Genomic DNA, 26,758 nt, shown 5'->3' with positions numbered 1-26,758 from the left:
ACACATTTTAAACTTTTCATTGGGGAAATTTTTAAGTATACAGGAAAATAGAGAGAACAGCATAATGAAACCAAGTATCTATCACCCACCTTCAATAATGATCAATATATGACCAATCCAATTTAAATTAAACCTCCTATTCCCACATCTACCACTCCCAAATTGTTTTGAAGAAAATCTCTAAATATTTCAGTATAACCATAAAATCTGAATGAAAATCTAATAGAAGAATTTAAGAACAAACTCAATTTTCTTATTTTAATTTTTTTTTAATGAGGGTGTTGATTTAACCACTTTGTTTTCATCAAAAGAAATAAAAAGAACTTTAAAATTACCATCAACATAAATAAGTGGATAAACAAAAGAGAGCAATGGCATACAGAAGTCTATACAAGATCATAAAGAAGTGCCTAAATATGAATTCTAGGAAAAAACAATGAGATACCCAGTTGAGCATAAGATTAACAAATAAAAATCAATGCATTTGTCAAATAATTTGTTCACTATACAAGTACAGAGTAGAAATCACCGACCTGAAAATTCTAAGGTAATGTTAGTATAAAATGAGTTGAATCCATTTATAGCAGGAAGAACAAAGAAAGGAAGTTGAAAGAATTGAGTCCACCATAGAAAAGGAAAGTTGTGTTGCAGGACTTCAGGGATAAGAAGGGAACTCCAGAAGTTATTGTTTTAAGACTCAAATACACAGCTACATCACTGTTCAAAGTCTGACCGCTATTAAAATTAGTTCTGACAAACAGTAATTGAGTTGTTTCCATATTAGAAATGTGACTACCCTTGCCCTCTCAATTCTTGACCACTATATTCCCAAGGATTCACAAGTCACTGTATTAAGAAATATGCTTAGTTTCTATGTAAGTACATAATTATGGTCACAGAAAACCTAGTATACACTTGATATATACCCAATCCTGAACATTACCTATGAATTTCTCTAAACTAGACCAAAATTTCTGCACCTACCAACTCTTGTTTTATGACAATAGCCAAAAAAATGAAAATTTAAAGATTAAATCACTAACCTCCAGCTGAAACTTGCAGATAATTTAGAAGACTAATACGAACAAGAATAAGTCTTCACTATCCTTGTAATGAACAATGAAAAAAATGTGTACTTAAGTATATATCTTGTAAAAATATTTTTTAAAAACAATTTATCTTAAGATAACATACTAATAGTACAAGGTTTTACTCATTTTTCTCACCTTTTCCATATAACTGATATGATTTTGTAAAAATATTAATGACACTATGTGGACTTCCTTTTGCCAATTCTTCCCATGGTCCTTTGCTTTGTGTACTACTTATATGCCCAAAGAGTGGCAAGAATTTTTCAGCTTCCTTCTGAAACTCTCTGATAGGTTCATAAGTATTTCTTTCTCCAGCACAAAATTCCTTTTCTTTTAAGATTTCTGCTACCTTCAAAAGAGGCTGTCCATCCTGGCCTCCCTCTTCTTCAGAGAGACTCCCCTCACTAAGAAGAGGCCCTTCACTGACTGAATCTGTGCTGGAACCAAGAGACAATTTGGCTTTGTCTTGAGAACAGGCTTGCATATCAGAGCTAGAAGAGTCAGTCTGCCTCTTACACAACTGTGCCAGCAGCCCTTCTGGTTTGGGACCAGGGGATCTCATTCTGAAGCTTGATATGGCACTCTGAGGTCTTATTATCTCAGGAAGCTTTTTAAATTCACTAAGGTTGCCTACACCAGGAAGATCATCATCAAAAGTTGCATGAGATACACAGGTTCCCAGCATCTTTTGAATTCGGGCAGAGAAAACATCTTCAGTGTCCTCTTTCACAGGTGGACTTACAGCCTTGGTCCAAGGTCCATCTTTTTGAGGTGTTTGTTGCACATCATAATCAGTGTTCCATACTGACCCATAGTTAATGTTGGCCCCAGCTAATTTCTTGGCTTCACTTTCAATCCTGCTAGACAAAGAAGCAGCTGTTGCTTTCAAGGCTTCAATACGATCCAGTTTACTCTTATATTGGCTGGCACTAGGTTTTAACAAGGCATCTGAATGAGAAGCTGGTGAGGTCAGATATGGTTGAGGTGCAAAAGTTAATGGCCCTGAAGCCATATTATGATTCTTCCTGGTTGGCAAAATAGATTCAAAATCTTTTTGCAAAATTCCTACATGCTCCAGACTCAAGAGATGGGAGAGTAAATTTCCATCTGTTCCAACAAGGGGTTGTGGTTCAGAAAGGTGAACTCGTGGGCTCGATTTGTCAGGCTGCATCCACGTGGGTTCCATCAAGTCCCTTCTGGAAATGAAACTCACAACATATTAGTTAACACAGCAACTCAATTAAACCATTTTTTAAGGTTTTGGTTTTTTCTTTTTTTTTTTGACTGGTAAGGAGATCGCAACCCTCAGCACAGTGTGGTCTGTACCATGCTCAGCCAGTGAGCACACTGGCCATCCTTATATAGGATCCGAACCTGTGGCCTCGGCGCTACCAGCACCGCACTCTCCCGAGTGAGCCACAGGGCCGGCCTGGTTTTGTTTTTTTTCTGGTTTTAGGAGTAATACATATGCACTGGAAAAACAAAAAGACAAAAAGGATAAAAAGATAAAAATCACCTATAGCTAATCAATCAAAAAGAGATGCTATTAATATTTCATTTAGAATTATATCCTTCCAAACAGTTTTCTATATATATGTTGTGTTTTGATGGTAGTGTTTGCACAAAAATAGAATTTTACCATACATATTGTTCTGTAAACTGCTTTCTTCAAGTATGATACCATATATTTTCAAACTATTAATTAAAGAGAAGGCATTAAAACCTTTTAAAATCTGTGGACAAAATTCTTTACAACACAATCTGTATCTTTCCCTTTAAAAATAATGTTATATAAAAGAGAAATGCTCAAGATTGCTAAATATTAATGTAGACAGGATATGATTATAATCAAATATTTACTAAATGCTGAACATTTATGTTTAACATCGTGCATACTAAAGAAACAGATTATTACAACCTACATCTAAAAAAAATTGATGAACATTAAATAATTAAACACAAAACTATGAATACCAATTATAAATATACAATATAGGGTAGAGTGTCTATAAAGTCCAAAAACAGAAAAAAAAGTCGTAGACAACATTACGTATATTCACCTATGTTTCTAGATTATAGACTCCCTGAATATTAAAGGATACTACAAGAGAGTTTAAAGGCTAATGTCAACAATTAAGAAGACCCTTTGAAGAATAACATGAAGTTTTGTCCTTGGTGGTCTTGCCCATTATTTTTGGATGATGACATAAAGATATGTTTATCAAATTCACAGAAGACAGAAAACTGGGAGGCATGGTTAACCCAACAAATGACCAAATTATGATTCAGAATTATTTGTATAGGCTGCACCTTAGACCAAACTAATATAGATAAACATACAGTTGGGATCAAAAAAATCATCTGGAGGAGGGTAACCCGAGTGGTAAGAGAATTTACAAGCATATCATACAAGATCAGATTGGAGGTTAAATTGCAGCAGTCTTTTATACTGAAGGGCTGCTGAGAAGAATGGAATGAATGAAAAAAGACCAGAGCATAGATTCTTTGCCATAGAATATAGATTATTACAAATGCAAGATGTGAGGTTATTAGGGCCTAAACTAAGCTGGTAGTAATGGCAATGAAAAGGAAGTTATAATATAAACAATACTGATGAGTAAAAATCCCCAAGCACTTTAAATTCAAGTATTTAGAATACCAACTATAAGGCACGTGCTACGTTGATGGTAGTGAACAGAGGGAGACAAAAACAAAAACCCTTAATCCAGTTAACACTTAATCCTTACTCTATAGGACCTCAAAATCTAACAGGAATGACAGACTAATAAACAGCTAAAATACAATGTCATAAGTATGAAAACAAAGTTTTATAAAGTTGAATAGGGTGTAGGTAGGGAGCAATTAACTCTGTTAGCCAAGGAAAGTGACTTTTGAGCTTGACCTTCAAGGTCTTCAGGTCAGATATATAAGGTGGAGCTTTCCAGGTAGTTAATGTAGAATGACGGGATGTGAAGGGTAAGAAAAAAAATGCCATAATTTTAAGCATAAAGTAACATGCTTTTAAGCATAAAGACATGTTAAAACTATTAACAGGAATGGGCAAGCTAAGGAATGGGTAGTGAAAAAGTGGAAGCGATAGGTTAGACATCATAGGTTGAAGAAGTTTGATGTTAAAAGAAAGGAGAGAAACTGGTGTAGTGTAAAGTAGTAAAGTCTAATGCAAGATTTGTTTATGATTGGTTTGCTTTAAATATTGGGTAACTTGTTTAGAATTAGAAGGAAACTCAGAGAAAGGTAAAAATTGAAGACATGAATCCAGCAGAGTATATCTGACAACAATAATGGGACTAAGATGAACTGGAAAGTATCAGCTATGTAGAAGTATTCAAATTCAAACAGTTTTTAAAGTTTATTTATGCTTAATGTTTTAAGCATATTTATAGCCTTACACAAGTCATATGAAACATTTCACTTATTGGGAGGCAGTATGTAGAGAAGTCAGATTGCCTAAGTTCAAAACCATCTCCACTGCTAATGTTTTGACCTTTGAGAAAGTTAATTAAATTCTAGGCCTCAGTTTTCTCTTCTGTAAAACAGGAATAACAACAGTGCCTAACTCAAGGAATTACAAGGATTAAATAAGATAATACTTGCAAGGTACTTAGATCAGTGCCTGGAACCTGAAAAAACACTCAATAAATGTTACCTATTTTGATCAATATTATTCTCAGGGGTGCGGAATAAGAGGACTATGTGCATTAATCCAAAATTGAAAAAGGATTTGACTTTTATTCATTCTCAAAGAATTTCAAAAGAACTTTCTCTTTCCAAAATGGTTACTATTACAAGGTATAATTAATAATCATGTAATCTCATAATCACCCTGACTTCCACGCCCAAACAGCTTTTAAAAAAAAAAAAAAAAGATGACCAGTAAGGGGATCTTAACCCTTGACTTGGTGTTGTCAGCACCACGCTCTCTGAAGTGAGCTAACTAGCCATCCCTATATAGGGATCCAAACCCATGGCCCTGGTGTTAGCAGCACCACGTTCTCCCAAGTGAGCCACAGGCCGGCCCTTAACAGCTTTTTTTTTTTCTTACTTTATTGCAAACAATATTTTACAGCAAAAACATTTTTTCTTAAGAAAATTTAAGGGGCTGCCCAGTTAGCTCAGTTAGTTAGAGCACAGCCTTGCAACACCAAGGTTCAGATGCCTGTACTAGCCAGCCACCAAAAAAAATTTAAGGTAAAATAGTCCACAATCTGAAATCAAGTAAAATCCCTTCCTAATCTTTGTTCATACATTCACATGCACATACAACATAGTTCTTGAAAGGTAACATGGACAAATTGTTATGAGTCATTTGAAAAAACTTTAAATAGTAATGGATACAAAAAATGCCCTCTGATTTCTGATATTGAGCAGTAAAAGTCTAACATCACCAAAGAACACTTATAACACCTAAAAGATGTAGCTGCCTCCCCAAATAAGCAGATATCAACAAGATGCAAAGATAGAGACAAAACAGAGAAACATGACACCACCAAAGGAAACCAACAAAACACTAGCAATGGACACAGAAGAATAGTAGATTTATGAAATGTCTGACAGAGAATTTGGAATAATCCTCTTAAGGATGTTTAGGGAGTCACAAGGAAATACAGATAGAAAATTAAATGACATTTAGAAAACAACTCATGAGTGGAATGAAAAGCTTGACAAAGGAATTGGATCAATTAAAAAATATATACATATAAATTCTAGAAATAAAGAATACATTATCTGAACTGAAAAACTCAATAGAAATCTTAAACGGCAGACTCAATCAAACAGAGGAAATAATCAGTGAGCTAGAAGATAGAACATACGAAATTATCAAATCAGAGGAGCAAAAAGAAAAAGGAATAAGAAAAAATGAAATAGAATTGCAGCAATTATAAGACTCCTTCATGTGAAATAAACTTCGTATAATTGGCATACCTGAAGGAGACAAAAGACCTATAAAGCATATTTAAGGAAATAATGGCTGAAAATTTTCAAGTACAGAGAAAGATAACAGCATCCAGGTACAGCAAGCTCAGAGGTTGCCAATCAAATTCAACCACAGGGGTTGCCAGTGAGTTCAGTTGGTTAGAACAGGGTGTTATAACACCAAGATCAAGGGTTCAGATCCCCATATGGACCAGCCACCAAAAAATGAAACAAAATTCAGACAAAGAGGAATGCCACAAGGCACATCATAATCATATTATCAAAAACCAAAGACAAAGAAAGAATACTGAAAGCATCGAGAAAACAAAAAACACAAAACACATAACATTCAACAGAGCCCCAATAAGGCTCTAAGTGGACTTCTCAGTAAAAATCCTACAGGACAGGAGAAAGTGGGATGATATATTCAAAGAGCTGAAGGAAAAAGATTGTATACCAAAAACCCTGTATCCAGCAAAACTACCTTCAAATACAAAGGAGAAATAAAGTCTCTCAGACAAACAAAAGCTAAAGGAATTCATCAACGTTAGACCTGCCTTACAAGAAATGCTAAAGGGAGCACTTCAAGTGGAAAGAAGACAACATTAAAGTGTAACAAGAAAACATTGAAAATACAAAACTTACTACTAAATACACAGACAATCTCATAATACTCCAATATTGTAAGGATAGTGATGAAGTTTGGATGTGTTGTACCCTCCAAAACTCATGTGGAAATTTGATCTCCAATGTGGCAGTGTTGGAAACTGATTGAGTCATGGGGGCAGATCCCTCATGAATGGATTAATGCTCTCCCTGGGGGAGGAGGGATTAATGAGTGAGTTCTAACTCTATTAGTTCCCGTGAGAACTCACTGCTTAAAAACACCCTGGCACCTTCTCTCTCTCTCTCTCTCTTGCTTTGTGTCGCCATGTGATCTGCTTGTACCCGCTGGCCACCTGCCACTTTCCGCCATGAGTAGAAGAAGCCTGAAGGTCCGTGCCAGATGCAGCTGTCCCAGAATCGTAAGCCAAATAAACCTCTTTCCTTTATAAATTACCCAGTCTGAGGTATTTCTGGTATAGCAACACAAAACTGACTAAAACAGATGGTAAATAAACCACTCATATCCTTACTATGAAGACTAAAGGACAAACCCAACAATAACAAATTCAACAACCACATAAGAGATAGGTAATACTAAAAGATGTAACCTGAAACAACAAAATGTAAAAAAGTGAGAGGGAAATGACATCAAGGCATACAGTTGGCTTCATTTTTTTTCTTTTTTCTTAGTGATCAAAGTTATTTGTTTAAAATAATCTGTTATAACTATGTTTTGTAAGCCTCATGGTAACCATAATGCAAAAACCTACAATAGACATCCTAAAAACAAATAGTAAGAAATAAAAATAAACTACTAGAGAAAGCCACTTAATCACAAAGACAGTAAAACCAGACAAAAGGATCTACAAAACAACTAGAAAAAAAGTAACAACAGTAACAAGCCCTATATATCAATAATAACTCTAAATGTAAATGGATTAAATCCTCCAATTAAAAGACACAGAGTGGCTGAATGGATTATTAAACAAGAACCAACATTATGCTGCCTACAAGAAACTCACTTCACCTATAAGGACACATATTAACTGGAAGTGAAGGGATGGAAAAAGATATTTCATGCAAATAGAAATTTAAAAAGAGCAGGATAATGATATAAACAGCTATACCTAGATCACATAACATAGACTTCAAGCCAAGGAAAGTAAAAAAAGATAAGGAAGGTCATGATATAATGATAAAGGGATCAATTCAACAAGAGGATACAAACAATTCTAAATATATATGCACCCAACTCCAGATCACTCAGATATATAAAACAAATACTACTAGACTTAATGGGAAAAATAGACTCCAACACAATAATAGTTGGGGGGCTTTAATTCCCCTCTCTCTGCAAAGGACAGATCGTCCAGATGGAAAATTAATCAAGAAACATCAGTGTTAATCTCTACTCTTGACCAATTAGACCTAATGGACATGTATAGAACATTTCATCCAATAGCTGCAGAATACACATTTTTCTCAGCAGCACATGGAACATCCTCTAAAATAGACCATGTTAGGTCACAAAACATGGGTCTCAACAATTTCTAAAAACTGAAATCATACCAACCATCTTGTCTGACCACATGGAAATCAGTAACAGAAGGAACATTGGAAACTGTACAAATACAAGGAAATTAAACATACTCCTAAAAAATGAATGAGTGAGAGAAGAAATTTAAAAGGAAATTTAAAATTTCCTAGAGACAAATGAAAACAAAAACATATCAGAACCTATGGGACACAACTAAAGCAGTTCTAAGAGGTAAGTTCATAGCAATAAATGCCTACACCAAAAAAGTAGAGACTTCAGAAAAACAACGTAATGTTACACCTCAAGGCACTAGAAAAACAGGAACAAATCAAATTCAAAATTGGTAGAAGGAAAGTAATAACAAAGATCAGAGCAGAAATAAATGAATTAAAAAATGATATAAAAAACAATACAAAAGATTGATGAAACAAAGAGTTGGTTTTTCAAAGAGATAAACTAAATCAATAAACCTTTAGCTAGATTGATGAAGAAAAAAGAGAGAAGACAAAAATCAGAAATGAAAAAGGAGACATTACAACTGCTACCAGAGAAATACAAAGGAACGTAAGAGACTATTACAAACAACTATATGCTAACAAACTGGAACACCTAGAAGAAATGCATAAATTCCTGGACACATACAACTTACCAAGGGTGAACCATGAAGAACTAAAAAACCTAAACAGACCAATAATGAGTAATGAGATTGAAGCAGTAATAAAAAGTCTCCCAAAAGAGAAAACACCAGAACCTAACGTATTCACTGCCATGTTCTACCAAACATTTAGAGAAGAATACCAATCCTTCTCAAACTCCTCCAAAAAAATTGAAGGGAAGGGAATACTTCCATATCTATTCTATGAGGCCAGTATTATCCTCATATGAAAACTGGACACAACAACAACAAAAAAAACTACAGACCAATATCCCTAACAAACATAGATGCAAAAATCCTCAACAAAATACTAGCAACCCAAATCCAAAGACATTATAAAGATCATTCACTGTGATCAAGTGGGATTCACCCCAGAGATGCAAGGATGTTTCAACAAATGCAAATCAATAAATGTGATACATCATATCAACAGAATGATGGAAAAAACCCATACGATCATCAATAGATGCAACAAAGCATTGGATAAAATCCATCATTCCTTCATGTTAAAAACACTCAACAAATCAGGTATACACGGAATGCACCTCAACACAATAAAGGACATATATGACAAACCCATAGCTAATATACTGAATATATAAAAATTGGTGGCTTTTCCTCTAAGATCTAGAATAAGACAAAAATGCCCACTTTACGGAATGCACCTCAACACAATAAAGGACATATATGACAAACCCATAGCTAATATACTGAATGTATAAAAATTGGTGGCTTTTCCTCTAAGATCTAGAATAAGACAAAAATGCCCACTTTCTCTACTCTTACTCAACAGAGTACTGGAAGTTCAAGCCAGAGCAGTAAGGCAAGAGAAAGCAATAAAGGGTATCCAAACTGGAAAGGAGGAAGTCAAACTATCCCTATTAGCAGATGACATGAACAATTACATAAAACTCTACCAAAAAATCATTACAACTAATCAATGAATTCAGCACAATGGCAGGATACAAAATCAACAAACAAAAATCAATAGTCTGCCAGTATACCAATAATAAAACAGCTGAAGAAGAAATCAAGAAAGTAATCCCATTCATAATAGCTACCAAAAAATGAAATACTTAGGAGTAAATTTAACCAAGATGATGAAAGAACTCTACAATAAAAACTATAAAACATTGTTGATAAAAACTGAAGAGGACACAAATAAACAGAAAGATATCCCATGCTCTTGGGTTAAAAAAATTAACAACATTAAAATGTCCATAATACCCAAAACAATCTACAGATTTAACACAATCTGTATCAAAATACCAATGGCATTCTTTACAGAAATAGGAAAAAACCTCTTAAAATGTGTATGAAAACACAAAAGACCCTGTGTACAGCCAAAGCAATCTTAAACAAAAAGGACAAAGTTGGAGGCATCACATTACCTGACTTCGAAATGTACTACAAAGCTATAGTAACCCAAACATCATGGTATTAGCATAAAAATAGACAAACTGACCAATGGAACAGAATAGAGAGCCCAGAAATAAATCCACACATTTACAGCCAACTGATTTTCAATGAAGGTGCCAAAAATATACACTGGGGAAAGAAAAACTTCTTCAATAAAAGGTGCTGAGAAAACTGGATATCCACATGCAGAAGACTGAAACTAGATCCCTATCTCTCACCATACACAAAAATCAACTCAAAATGGTTTAAAGACCTACATTTAAGACCTGAAACTAAGAAACTACTAGAAGAAAACATAGGGGAAATGCTACATGAATGGAAATGGGCAGTGCTGTTTTGAACAAGACTACAAAGGCACACACAACTAAAGGAAAAATAGACAAAAGGGACTACATCAAACTAAAAAGCTTCTGCACAGCAAAGGGCAATAAAGTGAACACACAACCTACAGAATCAGAGAGTTTGGAGCTGAGGGCAGCCCCCTCCACCCGGAAGCAGGCAAGAAACAGAGTATGCCTGGAGTCCTAAGCAAAAGCCAAGGGCAGTGTCTCTGCCTGGAAGCAGGCAAGGAGCATGCTGAAAACCCCACTTCCACGTGGGTGGCCCACCACAACCACCACCACGTCCACAGCTGCTGCAAAAGTGGCTTGGCGCCACAGCAGTGGCCACAGCTGCTGTGAAGGCAACCCAGCAGACACTCTACTGCAGTGACACAAGAGGAGTCACCAGCAGAGACCGGAAAAAGAAGAGGATGTCTCTCTCCTTAAAGCTCACTCCAGTGTAACAGAAGAAGCAACTGCTCCACCATGCCTCTGCTTTACTTCTGAATTTATTTATTTATTTTTCCTTTTTGTCTTTTTTACTGACCAGTAACGGGATCGCACCCCTCGGTGTCACGCCGTACCGGGGACCGGCAACGGGATCGCAACCCTCGGTGTTGTGCCCGCACCACGCTCAGCCAGTGAGCGGGAACCGGTCTCCACATGGGATCCGAACCCTCGGCGGGAGCGCCGCCACGCTCCCAAGCGGCGCACTCTTCATTGCGCCACCGGGCCGGCCCTTTACTTCTGATTTTAGTAATTTCTGCCTTCTCTCTTTTTTTCTTGGTCAGTCCAAATAAAGGTTTGCAAATTTTGTTGAGATTTTTAAAGAATCAACTTTTGGTTTTATTGATTTTCTCTATTGTTTTTTAATTCCCTATTTCATATTATTTCTGTTGTAATCTTTGTTATTTCCTACTTACATTTGCTTTTAGTTTACTTTGCTCTTCTTTCTCTATTTTCTTAAGGTAGAAGTTTACATTACTGATTGGAGATTTTTCTCATTTTCAATATAAGTGTTTACAAGTATAAATTTTCTTTTAAGCACTGCATGAGCCCTGCATCTTATAAATTTTGATATGTTGCACTTTGATTTTTATCTCAACTCTCTAATTTCCCTGTGATTTTTCTCTTTACCCATTGTTTATTTAGGAGAGTATTGTTTAAACTCACACATTTGTGAGTTTTCTAAATTTCCTTCAGTTATTGTGGTCAGAGAACATATTTTGTATGTTTAAATGTATTAAGTCATATTTAGTCTTTTTAAATGTATTAAGACTTGTTTTGTGGCATAAAATAAAACAAAACAAAACAAATCAAGAATGGGAGAATCTGCAAACTACACATCAGACAAGGGGCTCAAATCCAGAATATATAAGGAACTCAACTCAACAGCAAAAAAACCTAATTAAAAAAATGGGCAAAGGACCTACATAGACATTTCTCAAAAGAAGACATACAAATAGCTAACAGGCACATAAAAAATTAGTCAAAATCACTAATCATCAGGGAAATGTAAATTAAAACCACAATGAGATATTGTCTTACTCCAGTTAAAATGGCTATTATCAACAAAACAGAAAATTACGAATGCTGATGAGGATGTGCAACCTCTCCTATATTGTTGGCAGGAATGTTAACTGGTACAGCCATTGTGGCAAGCAGTAAGGAGGTTTCTCAGAGAACTGAAAATTGAACTATCTTATGACCCAGCAATCCCACTTCCAGGTATATACCCAAAGGAAATGAAATCAATATATCCAAGAGACACCTGCACTCCCATGTTCATTGCAATACTATTCACAATAGCCAAGAGATGTAATCAGCCTAAATGTCCGGCAACAGATAAATAGATTAAAAAACCGTGGTATATATACACAATGGAATACTATTCAGCTCTTAAAAAAGAAATGAAATCTGGTCATTTGCAGCAATGGATGGAAATGGAGACCATCATGTTAAGTGAAGTGAGCCAAGCACAGAAAAAAGACAAATACCACATGATCTCATCCATATGTAGAATCTAAAAAAAAAAAAAAAAAAAAGTGATTCTCATAGAAGTAGAGAATAGAATAATGGCTACCAGAGACTGAGAGGGGGCGTGGTACAGGGCCAGGGGAATTGGTGGATTAGCAGGTGCAAAGCTAAGTGAATCAATGTACAGTATATGCATGTATTTGAAACAACACATTGTACCCCATAAATATGTACAAATCCATATGTAGAATAAAAAAAAAAAAAAAAAAAAAGTGATTCTCATAGAAGTAGAGAATAGAATAATGGCTACCAGAGACTGAGAGGGGGCGTGGTACAGGGCCAGGGGAATTGGTGGATTAGCAGGTGCAAAGCTAAGTGAATCAATGTACAGTATATGCATGTATTTGAAACAACACATTGTACCCCATAAATATGTACAAATAAATGTTAAAATAAAAAAAAAATTTAAAAGAAATTCCCTTTAAAAATTCTTCACCACAAATACTTTAAAATATTAACTTCACTGTGGTTCATTCATCCAACAAACTTTTACTGTATGTTTAGTTCAGAGAAGGCAAGATTGCTTCCAACTGCAGGAGAAGAAATTTATATTGGCTTAAAAGACAGGTAAAATTTGAACAATAGAGTAGTGTATATAGTAAGTATAGCTTTACACCATGCTTAAGTATCCATCAGAATATATATAACCAATTTCTAAATAAACCTTTCTCTGCCCTCTTGCTCACACTGAAGGTCAGTCAACAAAATTCACTGAACACAGACTATTCTACTAAGTTTCATGAAAAGAAAGAACCTTAACCATCTTTAATTCTCCCTTTTTTACCTTGTAAGAGGCTGTGGAGGTTCTGACAGAGACATGTCACTACTGGAAGATGCACTTGGGGGACGTTCCTGTACTTTGTTTTCTTTGTCAGATTCTCCAGATGGCTGATATCCTGGTCTGGCCTAGAAGAAAAGGACATCAAATTTATCTGGCTACCACCACAAACATATATTCAGATAGCACATGAGATAAACATTAAGTCACTTCAGCTTTACAAAAATCATAAAATGTTGGGGTTTTATCCCCTCAAATAAAACAAATTCAAATTTAGTTTGCCTTAAAAACTACCATTATAGTTAACAGCAAATCATCACCTAAAATCCAACATGCACACCTAATCCTAAATGCATAATTAGGAGGAAATAATATCCTTTCAAAACCTCAATTTTTTCACCTGATAAGTAGAAATGATACGGTACTTCTCAGGGTTGTACAAATTTACTGAAGCTTAAGTCTGTTAGTAAAGCGTTTAAAACAGTATGTGGTACATGGTAAGAATAATAACATTCAATGCTATTTTTCTTAAAAACATTAGCACACTAAATTAGGATATTCTCAATTTCAGCACAGATCACAACATTATTTCATTAAAAAAATCTGACTTTATTTGCTCATTACTATGATAAAAATTAGGCAGGGATATAACTAATAGCAATGATGAGTAGAGAAGAGATCAGTAACAATCACTGTAGGAAACTCTTAATTTGGCTTTTATTTTCCATCATATTCATCACATTACTCTTCATATACAATTTCAGGAAAGGCCATGATTATTATTAATATCTGAACATACGTGTGAATATTAGGAACGTTGAGTAATTTTTACTTTTATTTTTTATTTATTTTTCTAAAAGATGACCGGTAAGGGGATCTTAATAACCCTTGACTTGGTGTTCAGCACCACACTCACCCAGTGAGCTAACCGACCATCCCTATATGGGATCTGAACCCATGGCCTTGGTGTTATCAGCACCACACTCTCCCGAGTGAGCCACAAGCCGGCCCAGAATGTTGAGTAATTTTTAGATAGTATAGCAAATAAGCCTTTCCTATAACTATGATTACCTGTGTTTCCTGCATAACATGTTGATGACATGGTTCTTCAAGCAAGGTCTTTTCCAGTAGCAATTTAGAGTAAGTTTCCTGTAGTCGCCTAGCTGCTGATTGCTCAGAAGGAGGCACATTTTTTACTTTACTAAAGGCTTCTTTCTGTTTCCGATAGAGCTCCTGTAATCGTTTGTTCTTCTGTTCAGTAGCCTCCTTTTGAGCCTTCTTCTCTTCATTTTGCTTCCTCTTCCTTTCCTCCTGCTGTCTAACAATGTACTGTCGTACCTCATCTGTATCATAGTGGCGCTTTTTGGAAATAACAGGGGGATCTTCATTAGCAGCTATTTTGTCAGGTTTTCTTTTCACTGGGCTATGACTCCTAGGAGCTTGTACTGATGCTGATGACTTCTGATTCTGTAACTCTCCGATCTCTTGCCTCGCAGTCTGAGCTGTACAATCCAGCTGTAGGTCATCAAGAATGCCACGAATTTCAACAGGTAAAAAGTCCTTATTTAAGGCAGTATTTTCTTCCTGTTTATTATCTAGAAGAGATGGAGCTAATTTCTTTATATTACTTTCAGACCGAGCTCTACTTCCGGAATGTTCTGAGCTTCGTGGAAGATGTTTATGTGAAACATCCAACCTGGGATCAGATTCTGCTCTTCCGATATGACCCCCTACAAAGTATGAACTATTAGTGATATATTAAAATTCTATATTAATTCCTAAGTTTTAATGAACTAAGAAGAAAGTTAGAGAATTTCACCTATCTTAAACTCAAATTCAAACATCCTATACTCTTCTAAAGAACATTATAAAAGGGGGGGAAACTTTTTTTAGCAGTAAAGGAAGAATTTCAATCTTCTGAAAAACTATACTTCCCTGAGTTATTTTTTTTTAAATGCATCTTTGAATATTTCTGAAAAAGGACAGATTGTGTGGTTGATGTATTTAGTATTACTATTTCTCTCCTACGTGCATATTTAATGTTACTATTTCTCTCCCACCCTATCCCCTCAAAAAAGCTGTTAAGAAATCACTAACCTCTTTGGTAGAAGGCATCCTGATTAGAATTTAAAAAATGAAAATACCTTAAAAATCTTAAAAATAATAATTTTTAAAGTTTTGCAAAGAGCAGACATATATGCCAAATCCAAATAATAAGGGCATTGGAAATATTATTTTTTCTGAAAATTTTACAACACTGACCCATTTTACAATTACATGAAATGGTACTATATTTAGATAAGTTTATCAGAGAATTTCTGAAATTTCCTATTGGTACAGAAAAGATTAAAATTGGCCTCTCATATGATCACATTGCATTTCAATAAACAAATCTTGAAATATTTTTTAAAGGCTATTTCGTGTATTTTACCCTTTTTCCAGAGAAAAAAGACAAACTTTAGTAAGAGGCATATGAAGTACATAATGTTTCCTTCTGTTAGAATGCCTTTTCCATGTAGCCAGGAATTTTGGTCTATTTTGCTTACTCTGAAGCCCTGGAGATTAGGGCAGTGCTTGCTACATAGCAGGCACTCAGTAAATATTTGTTGAATAAATGTTAAGCCTCCACTACTTTCCAGTGAATGACAGAAAAAAATTAAGTATATAGGAAAACAATAATTTTATTATCTAAATATTTGTTGACACGGCTTAATTTTAGACTGAGAATGCACATGAGTTTATTTATAAGTTAAGTGAAAGTGAAGAGGAACAAATTCAAACTATATATTGACTTTAATATACCAAAGCATAGTTGCGACTGCATTTCTTACTGAATCCATTCCAGAAGCTCAAATTAACTGAGGCATATTTTGTTGCTAAAAAGGAAAGCTGGCCTGTAGGTATTTTTATTTCATTTCCAAAAATTAGTGTTCATAAGAAAAATAACTAGTTATTTCAAATAGCATTCAAGACACTTCAAAAATGAGAAAATCAACGGACTTGAGAATCAAACAAAAGAGTTCTGGATCCTACATAAAATTTTGCCATTGATGATATACCCTTGAGAAAAATCACGTCTCTTTCAGAGCCTGTTTCCTAACCTGTCAAATAAAAAATTCCAAATTTATAAATGTTTGCTCACATTTGTTTGTATCTGTTGGGATGAGACACATTGGACTTGATTCCGTTAAGGTCCCTAAAAGTCTAATATGATTTGATTAAAATAATGCTTTGACATTCACAATGACAGCTAAATGTAACTAATACAACAGAAACAGAATTCTTAGTGAAGATGAACATAACACCTATATGCAGAGATTGTCCGTAGACAAGCCCAACAGAACATTCTTCTTTTTTGAGCTATATTCACAATTATAAAACAAAGTCCTAAAGCATTCTCAAGAGTATTTTCACCTTCTCTAAGTACTTACACAAGCAATTTTTAATTGTTTTCCTCAATTTTTTTAATAGCCACTCACCATATTTAGTAGTTCTTTCTCTTCCACTTCTGTCACTTGATGCAGTTCTTCGCTCTTTTTGCTCCATTCTGGGTGCAGGTCCCAGAATTTTCTTTACTAATTTTTGTCCATCTCGCCAAGAAGATGTACTTATCAGTCGACTACTACCTGAAATACATATATAACACTGAATTTAGAATTTAAATTTTAGCTCTAAGAATTGTACCTACTCTACCACACAGGTTTTATACTTCATCTTATATTTATCTTCTGCCAAGGTCAAAAGGTTTACAGTATAATTGTATTTTTAACCCTAAGCTCCCCAAATCAGCTAACAGTTTGTTTATGTCTTGTTTTACCCACACATCTCAAGTAAGTGTAAAACACTTTGAAAGCTGAGTATCAAATAAAAATAATTCCTGAAAACCTTATGAACTAGGGAACTAAATTCAACAATGTTAACACAGAACAAAAATATGTCTTAAATATAAAGTATTTGGTTTACCAATAGCTAGCACAGTGTATGGCACAATAAAACATATGCTTTTTTTTTTTTTTTTGTCTTTTGTCTTTTTTCCGTGTCCGGCAACGGATCGCAACCCTCAGTGTTGCCCCCGTACCGGACCGGGGACCGGCAACGGGATCGCAAGCCTCGGTATTGCTCCCGTGCCTCGCTCAGCCAGTGAGCGGGAGCCGGTCTGTATGTGGGATCCGAACCCTCGGACGGGAGCTCCGCGGCGCTTCCCAAGCGGCGCACTATCCAGTGCGCCACCGGGCCGGCCCAAAACATATGCTTGTTGAACGAATGAATGACTTAATCTAAACATAGAAGAAAAATTTTGAGGAAACATATAATAAAGAGTTAACAGTGATCACCTTTGAAAAGGGTGATATGTATTACAGGGACTTTCACATTATATTTTACAGATATGTACCAAAAGTACATACTGTTTTTCTATGCATAAAACAGTAAATATCTTCAAAAAAGTAAATATTGAGCTGGCTAATTAGCTCAGTTGGTTAGAGCACAGCCTTATAACATCAAGGTCACGGGTCCAGATCCTCATACTGAACAGCCACCAAAAATAAATAAATAAATAAAATGAAAAAAGTAAATATCATCAATATTTTAATTATGCTCACTATAAAAGTTCATAAAAATAAGAGTGTATTTCAATAAATACAGCTGTTTATCAGGAGAAAAAAAGACTGTTATCTACTAGTTTCAGGCTGTAAGAAAATTAAAAGTAGTCCAACATCTTAACATACACAGTAACTTAAAAAAACAACAAATAACATGAAAGACTGTTTATAAATTGAAACTATAAAAAATAAACATGGAACAAATCTGTAAAAGTATTTAAATGCAAAGTAATATAAGAAATGAAATGACAATGCAACAATGAAGTAGCCACTTTAAAACCAATTAAATTATAAAAATATTTTTACATTAATATCCAATTGCTGATAAAATTACAATAAAATCATTCTTTTTATACCTTGTGTGTTGAAATATAAGTGGGTATAGTTTTCTTTTTTGAAAAAACAAAACAAAATATGTCAGGAACTGTAACAGTGCTCATTCTCCCTGATCAAATAATCTAACAGAAATTTATATAATAGAAATAATCGAATAGAAAGAAAAAATAAATGAAAATATTGACTATCATTTTTTATAAGATCAGAAGTAATCTAAGTATTGCAGAATGGTGAATGGTTATTATATTTCTACTACAATGGAGTATTGTGTGGCCATTAAAAATGACAATTTTCATAAAAACAACAGTAATGTTCTTGTGAAAGGATGCTAAGAGTAAACTATAATTTTACATACACAAAAAATTATATATATGATTAAAAATCACATACTATTTTGATTTTAAAACCAATGTAAGGAAGTATACAAAATAATACCAGTACTTTTTATTTAAGTCCACATAGTGGTTGTATCTGTCCTCTTCTATTTTTCCAGTGCTCTGTGATGCTATTTTACTTATAATAAAACCATTCCATTTGGAATTTCTTTAAAAGGGGCTTTAATTTAAAAGTTTAAATGTAAATATACTTTTGATGAAAACATCAATTATAAAAAGGTAAATTATAAACGTGTGCTGTTCACTTTAGAAAAGAAATGCTTTTGCACCTTGTTATTAACCTTATACAGTTTATCTAAAATATTTAAAGGGTTTTAAGTCTATTTATTACTCAATCTATTTATAAGAAATTTTATGTTCTTAAGTAAAATGAGAGAACAGGCTTCTCTTCGATTTCAGCTTAATTTTCTGAATCAAAAACAAGCAACCATGAATACACTGGGTAGTTATTTATAAGTGCTGGCTTCTAAATATGCCGGGTGGTTATTTCCAAATTCTGGCTTTCTGGAATAATTTCATGCAGTCATTGCTTCAAAAAGAGGACTTTGACTGTATAAATTATTAATACAGTTTTAGCACACTTAATGACTGTCTGTCTAGGTCACTGCCACAGTGCATATATGGAAATTAGCCTACCACAAAACTGGATAAATACAATCCAAGATCAGTGTCCATAAATTATAATGGTTCCTGTTTCATTTCAAACTATGCCCCTAACAACGGTATAACATAATATCACATGAAAAATAATACTTTTTTTAAATGTAAGAATTAGTTAACCCTCAGATAATTCATGTTCTTGTAAAAATTTATTTTTTTATTTGTATACAGCCAGTGTCCCTCTATATGACATCTGAAGTTCCAGTGGGTGCCACAAAATATATTATTTGCCATTCTGTTGATCAGTCCACCAGAAAAACAGGTGCCCGGTCAGAAACCAGTGCCCCATCATCAGTCTTCCTCTGTGTTCCCATAAGACCTGTGATCTCTTATCACAGCACTCATCATGCTTTACTGTAACCATATATTCACTGTTTTCCTGAAAAGATTATAAGCTCCATGAAAGCAGAGGCTACGTGCATCTTGATTACCACTATATCACCTAAGCTCAGTATAGCGCAATGCCTCATGTATACCAAGTGTTGAAAAATATTTGCATAATGAATAAATGTATGAATTCAGAATGTCTCCAAACTGAAAGTGCCAAGTTCCAACTTTCTCCACTCTCTTGGCCCAAATTACTCACTGACATGAATATGACATCCTAAATAGCCATTTTCAGCATGGCCAGAAATAATAATTACTATTATTAATGGAACCATAGCTAACATTTGAGTGCTTATCATGTGCCAGCAAGTATCTTAAGTGCTTTTAGGTATTAACCCTTTTAGTTCTCCCAACAACCTTGTAAGATAAGTACCACTGCTTTCTCATTTTACATATGGGGAAATCAAGGCACACTAAAATTAACTCATTTACCAAAGAAACAAAGCTAGTTATAAATCTGGGCAATCTGGATCAAGGCTGAAATGTGAATCAGTATGGAACTAAAGAATTCTCTTTTTTCCAGTCTTGATCTATCCAGAGTCCAGCCTGACCTCTAATGCCACAGGCTGCCACAGTTCAGATGCACAACATTTATTCTTTTACGAGATTAAGTGAAGGGATTTAGTGACAGTCATAAAAGTATATAAAAGTTCACTACATAAAAATCATGACCTTTAAACTCGTTAACTTCTATTAAAAATGATTTAAAAAAACTTTTTGGGGTGATAAATGTGTTAAGTATCTTGATGAACATATGGTGAACAAATGGCTTCATGGATGCACACATATATAAAAACTTATCAAATTGTACATTCTAAATATGTTGTTATTCTATGTCAATGACACCTCAATAAACACACACACATACACAAAATAATGATACATAAAATGTACGGAATTTTTATATGTGCCAAACAATTTGGAAAACATTTGGTAACAGATAATTATGTCCATGTAGATTCTATTTCAGTAATATGTAATTTTAGGATGGACATGATATAGAGAAAACTAACCTGTTTTGCACTCTGGACTTGATAACTGTGCTACCTTTTGTACTTTTCGTACTGGCTTGACTACTTTCTTCTCTTTACTTTTTTCAGCAGGTTTCTCTTTTATAGAGATATCATCTGAAAAGCAGAAATATTTACAGCAAATATTATAATGATTCCTACCTACCTCTTCATCCTCCCCCAAGTAAGAAAAATCAGTATAAAGTATATGATTCAGGTAGAGAGAAAGAAACCCTCAGAAAGGTTATTTTTATAACACACACGCTACCAATGTCAACTCCTCTTATGGAAAGGTATAAAGATTACCACTAATCCCCTTAGGTTACAATTCTTTGGGAGGTTTTTTGTTTCGTGTTTTGTTTTATGTTTTTTCTTCAGAAAGCTCTTGAGAAATTTACCTCATTTTCAAAAATGGGAAGAAGTTGCAACAGTAATGCTTTCCAATCCAGGATCATAGTATTTATAGAATCTCAGAGATGAGCACTTTCACAGATTCCTATTTCATTAAAAAATTTCTGCATAAAACTTCATAAAATGCTCTATGCAATATTCTTAAATGATGATGCTTTATGATTATGCTAGTGAAATATGTCAGGGTATGTCACATATAAATTACTATTCACTAATTTTTAAAAATTCCAACCTGGGGAACATACTAATCACACATATAAATTCAAAAAAATTAACCTCAATTACAGATCTGAATAAATGTACTTTAAAATACATGTAGTGCTATGCATTCTGGAAAGAATGGAAATAAATGTGAGTAAAAGGCCCTAAGGCAAGAGCATACCCCGTGTCTAAGAAATAGCAAGGCCAGTGTGAGTGAAGTGAACAAAGAGAAGACTAGAAGGAACTAGGGTCAGAGAAATAACTGAGGGCTACATCATGTTTTCATAGGCTACTGTAAGAACTTCAAGTTTTACTCAAGAGTGAGATGGGAAGTTTTCACAAGATTTTGAGCAAAGGAGTGACATGATCTAAATTAAATTTTAACAAGCTTACTCTGTCAGCCATGATGAGAATAAACTCACTAGAAGAAGGGCACAGCAGGGAAACCAGTTAAGAGACTACTACAGTAATACAGGCAAGAGATTGATGGATCTAGTTGGTAGTGACACAGGTGGTGAAAGTGGTTATATTTTAGATATAATTCAGACAGTATTAGATATAAGGTATGAGAGAAATTAGGACGGGGAGGGTCAAGGATGACTCAAGATTTGGGGCCTGAACAATTAGAAGGATAGGATTAACTGACATGGAGAGACTACCAGAGTAGCAGCTTTACGGGGTACTTCATGATCCCATTTAGTTAGTTAATTAACTTCATTTTGAATATATTAAACATATATTCAAATATATTATATATATATATATATATATATAGAGAGAGAGAGAGAGAGAGAGAGAGAGAGAGAGAGAGAGAGAGGAAACTATTGTGTATCCAAGGGGAGATATGGAGTTAGCAACTGGACATAAGAGTCTGAGTTCAGGGGGAAGGTCTGCACTGTAGACATAAATCTGGGAATCATTAGCAACAGAGAATATTTAAAGCCCTGAGACTAGATAAGTCTCCCTAGTGTATGTGTAGATAAATAAAGAGGAAAAAACAAAGAGAGAGCAAGTAGTGGGAGGGGAAGAGAAGAAGAGAAGGGCAGGGAAGGTAGAAAGAAACAATAATAATAATAATAATAGCGTGTGGGGAAGTATCATGTTTATTTATAGTCCAAAAGTGTCTTATAAAAACACATCAAAGTAATTCATATGTTGCCACATAAAGTATTTTTTTAACTTTCATATTTAAGAATGACAATTTTAGAAAACAATATTTTAATAATAATCCAAAATAAAGCAAAATTTCAAACTTCAAAAAAAATAAATGAGTTGAACTTTCAAAAGGAAAGAGCAGAACTGTAGTTACTAGAGGCAAGGAAAGGAGAAGGAACAGGGGGGATAGTGAGAGGATTTTTAATGGACACAAAACAGCTAGATAGGAAAAATAAGTTCTACTGGTGTACAGTCAAGCTAGGCCTCTATAATTAACACTAATTTACTGCATGTCATCAAATGGCTAGAAGAAGAGAGATCAAATATCCTCATCACAAAGAAATGAAGTCCTGTAATTGTGAATATGCTGATTATTTTGGATTTGATTATCACACATTGTATATGTGTACTGATAATCAACTCTCCATATCCCACAAATACATACAATCAATACATCTCAATTAAAAATAAGTAAATAAGGGATAGAAAGAAAAAGAGAAAGAAAGAAAGAAAGAGAACCCAACTGCTGAGGACCAAGTCCAGGGCATGGCAATGTTTAGAGATCAGGGAGTGAATTAGGAAAAAACAACTGAAAAGAAGCCTCTATACTTAGGAGGAAATCCATATACTTATGGTATCCTAGATGTCAAGTGAAGAGTTTCAAGGAAGAAGTGATCAATCATGTCAAATGCTGTTGAGAGATCAAGGTGACAAATGAGTATTAGACACTGCATTTAACAATATGAAAGTCACTGGTGTTCTTGGTAACAGAAGTCTACAGAGATATAGGAGCAAACACCTATCAGAAAGGATCAGAGAGAGAAAGGGAGGAGACGAATTGAAGACTATAAGGCAATTTTTTGCAGTTTTGCTGTAAATTAAAGGGAGAAACAAGGCAGTAGCTGGAGAGAAGTAAGGCCAAAAAAGGGGTTCTTTTATGATGGCTGATATAACAGCATGTTATCAAACAGTCCGTTGATGGGCATGACCTGGTAGAGAGAGAAAACTTGATGATGCAAAAGAAAAGAAATAGGGCTGAAGTAACATCCTTAAACACCAGAGGAAATGGAATCGAAAACACAAGTAGATGGGTTGGTCTTAGCTAGGAACACAGAGTTCATCCACCATAACAAGAAAAAAGGCAGAGTACAATAGGCAGACCTTTTTAAGAGTCCTTTGACATATTCTATTAGTCTATAATGATACTATCCTATGAGGTATGCTATTATTCCCTACTTTACAGATGAGAAAATCAAGGAAGAGAAGTTATGTAACATAGCTAGCATATATAGCTAATAAGTGTCAAAGCCAGAATTTGAACTCTTGTAAGCTGATTCCAATATCTTTGCTCTTAACTATTACATTATATTTCCCCTCCACATGAGAAAAAATTGTCTGAATACAGTGTTCTATTAATAATAGCAAGAAAATTGGACTGGACACCTAATGCCATAAAATGTATTAGTAGAATCTGTATGGCGGCTTACTAGAAAGACCTCAGGCTTTAGAATCAGTTTGTTTGGAATCTTGCCTTTAATTCTTAACTACTCTATGCAATCCTAGAAAAATTACTCTTTGAGCCCTTAGTTCCTCAACTGTAAAAAACACAGAAGACTAAGTACCCAGCATCTTGCCCAAAGTCATAGTATGACCTTCCTATTTCCCTCTTCTAATTCCATGCATTCCTTTTATTTCCAATTCTCTAACAGTAGTCCCTTCCTATAATGCTTACTTTTGTTTTTGCATCTTACCCTCATCTATCTGCCACCAGCAAAATTTAATGACTATTTCAAAGATCTCAGATGCCTAGCAGAAGTAGACTTCAACTAGACTGCAGTTTCCTTCAAATCAGACAGTCCCAATTCCAACAGTCTCTCGGTTTAAAAGTAGCCTAGTTTCTGTCTCATTAACCATAGGCTAATTTTAATCCTGGAGCACATCCTAGAGGCCAAAAGAACCTTATTACTCAAACCACTGTCAGTTTAGCACACCATGCAGTTAGAAAAGGGAAATATCATTAGTTTGGTGATAATTTTATGTCCAAACATAAGTTAGATGACATGCATGATAAAATACTCAAAACATAAGAAAGCTCTACTCTCACCTGCAAAGTGAAGTGCTAAGTCTTGATACAGTTCTCTACTCATGTTTTGAAACTCAGCTTCCTGCCACACTTTCCCATCAGGTGTTCGAATCTTGGTCTCTGAAGGGTTAAAACCTAACATACACCAACAATACAAAACATTACAGAACATTCTTATCAAAATTGCTTTATAAGTTTTGTTTGTTATACCGTTTTAAGTGAGATAATTAACATTCCATAAAATTCACTTTTTAAAAGTGTACAACTCAGTAACTTTTAGTATATTCACAAAGTTCTACAAATATCATCATCATCTACTTCCAGAGTATTTAATCACCCCAAAAGGAAACCACGTACCTATTAGCAGTCACTCCGAACACAACCCCGTCCATCTACTGGCAACTACTAATCTATTTTCTATCTTTATGGATTTGCCCTTTGTGGACATTTCATCTACATGGAATCATCCAACATGTGGTCTTTTGTTTCTGGCTTATTTCACTTAGCATAACATTTTCAAAGTATTTTCATTACGTAACATGTACTAGGGCTTTATACTTTTTATTGCCAAGTGATATTCCATTATATGGATATACCAACATTTTGTTTATCCATTCATCAGCTCATAGATATTTGGGTTGTTTCCACTTTTTGGCTATTATTAGTAATGCAGCTATGAACATTCTTGTACAAGTTTTTATGTGGACATGTTTTTAATTCCCTGGGTATTATATCTAGGAATGGAATTGCTGGGTTATACAGTAACTCTAAGTTTAATATTTTGAGAAACTGCCAAACTGTTATCTAAAGCAGCTGAACCATTTTACATTCTCACCAGAAATGTATGAAGATGCCAATTTCTCCATATCCTCAACAATACTTGTTATTGTCTGTCTTTTTTTAATAGCTACCCTAATGGATGCAAAATAGTACCTCATTGTTTTGATTTGTGTTTCCCTAATAACTAATGATGGAGCGGCTTTATAAGCTTTTAAAAAGGAAATGAATAATTAGCTACCAAATAATATGCTGACACATACCAACTGGAAATAGTAAGCATCAGTAAGATAAAGCAATATACATTCATTCAAAATAACTAGAAGTGGGGTCTTCCAGTCAAGATGGCGGAAGAGAAGGTTGCCAGCGTCACTCTCTCCCACAAACCAACCAATTCACAACTATTAAAAAGCAACTACAGCCAAACTGGGGCCACTAGAGCTCAGGGGAAGAGGAGGAGAGACCTACAGAATTCATGAAGGCAGGAGAAGCCACGATGAGAAAAAGAAAGGATTGCTCCTACCATTTCGAATTCCAGCCGTTTCAAGGCTGAAGCTGGTGAGAGCTAGGGCTGGCAAAAGTTGCTGCTGTGCCCTTCATATGAAGTTGCTTGGAGGTGGCAGGGGAGAAGAGGGCCAGCCAGACCACTAACAGGGTTCCTGTGGACCCACATAGGAGCAAGGAGCCATAGCAAAAGAAAAAAGGAGCCACTCAGAGGCTGGTAAGTCATCGCAAGGGACCAGTGCACAGCCCGTCCCACAGAAGGTGTCTGGAGTGCAGGCGGTGGGGGAGATGGCCCACTGGGGGAACATTGGGACATAGCATAGACAGCTGATCTGCCCTCCAATCAGTGCAGGATCACTTAGAGGAGACTGGCCAGGGATATAGAACTGCAGAGGGTGAAGTTTGCTGAAAAATCTCATGTCTAGACCAGTTTCTACACACAGATGCACCAGACCTCATGAGACCTGGAAGTACCTACAAAGTCAACAATTAAAACCTGAGCTGCACAAAAAGGCTTCCCCAGGGAATCTGCAGCAAAGCAGCAATTTAGCTTAACCACAGGGCTCATGTGCTAGTCCCCACAGGAAGTTCCCCCATTTTAGAAGCAAAGGACAACAATAGTTCCAGTGCAGAGTTTAAGTAGTGGAAACAGTGAATAATCTAACAGAACTGAAAGAAAAAACAAAATACCCACAGACCAGAGACAAAGTTTGATATTAACCAGTAAAGGTCTCACTTCATCAAAGAACACCTATAAAACCTAGAAGGACTGGAAGCCCCCCTGGGCCCCAAAGCCAGGGATGGGAGAGGGCCGAGGGCTTCAGCCATGCCTCCTGACACCCATAACCAGCCCAGCAAGG

At 35.1% G+C, this 26,758-nt stretch overlaps 1 protein-coding gene across 1 annotated transcript in view; it reads right to left on the bottom strand.

Moving 5' to 3' along the window:
• CEP350 (centrosomal protein 350kDa) overlaps window positions 1-26,758 on the bottom strand; it is a 133,975-nt gene that overhangs the window by 92,225 nt on the left and 14,992 nt on the right. Inside the window, exons 6-11 of the mRNA XM_008572941.1 lie at window positions 24,639-24,752; window positions 20,771-20,884; window positions 16,858-17,004; window positions 14,450-15,108; window positions 13,385-13,506; window positions 1,227-2,287 (exon numbers count right to left, since the gene is read on the bottom strand). Of these exons, the coding sequence (XP_008571163.1) occupies window positions 1,227-2,287; window positions 13,385-13,506; window positions 14,450-15,108; window positions 16,858-17,004; window positions 20,771-20,884; window positions 24,639-24,752 (2,217 nt within the window). The remainder of the gene's footprint in view (window positions 1-1,226; window positions 2,288-13,384; window positions 13,507-14,449; window positions 15,109-16,857; window positions 17,005-20,770; window positions 20,885-24,638; window positions 24,753-26,758) is intronic.

Source organism: Galeopterus variegatus, unplaced genomic scaffold, assembly GCF_000696425.1.
Source record: "Galeopterus variegatus unplaced genomic scaffold, G_variegatus-3.0.2 Scaffold850, whole genome shotgun sequence".
NCBI classification, from domain to species: Eukaryota; Metazoa; Chordata; class Mammalia; order Dermoptera; family Cynocephalidae; genus Galeopterus; species Galeopterus variegatus.
The sequence above is the reverse complement of the archived record's forward strand: the minus strand, read 5'-3'. Positions and strand labels throughout refer to the sequence as shown.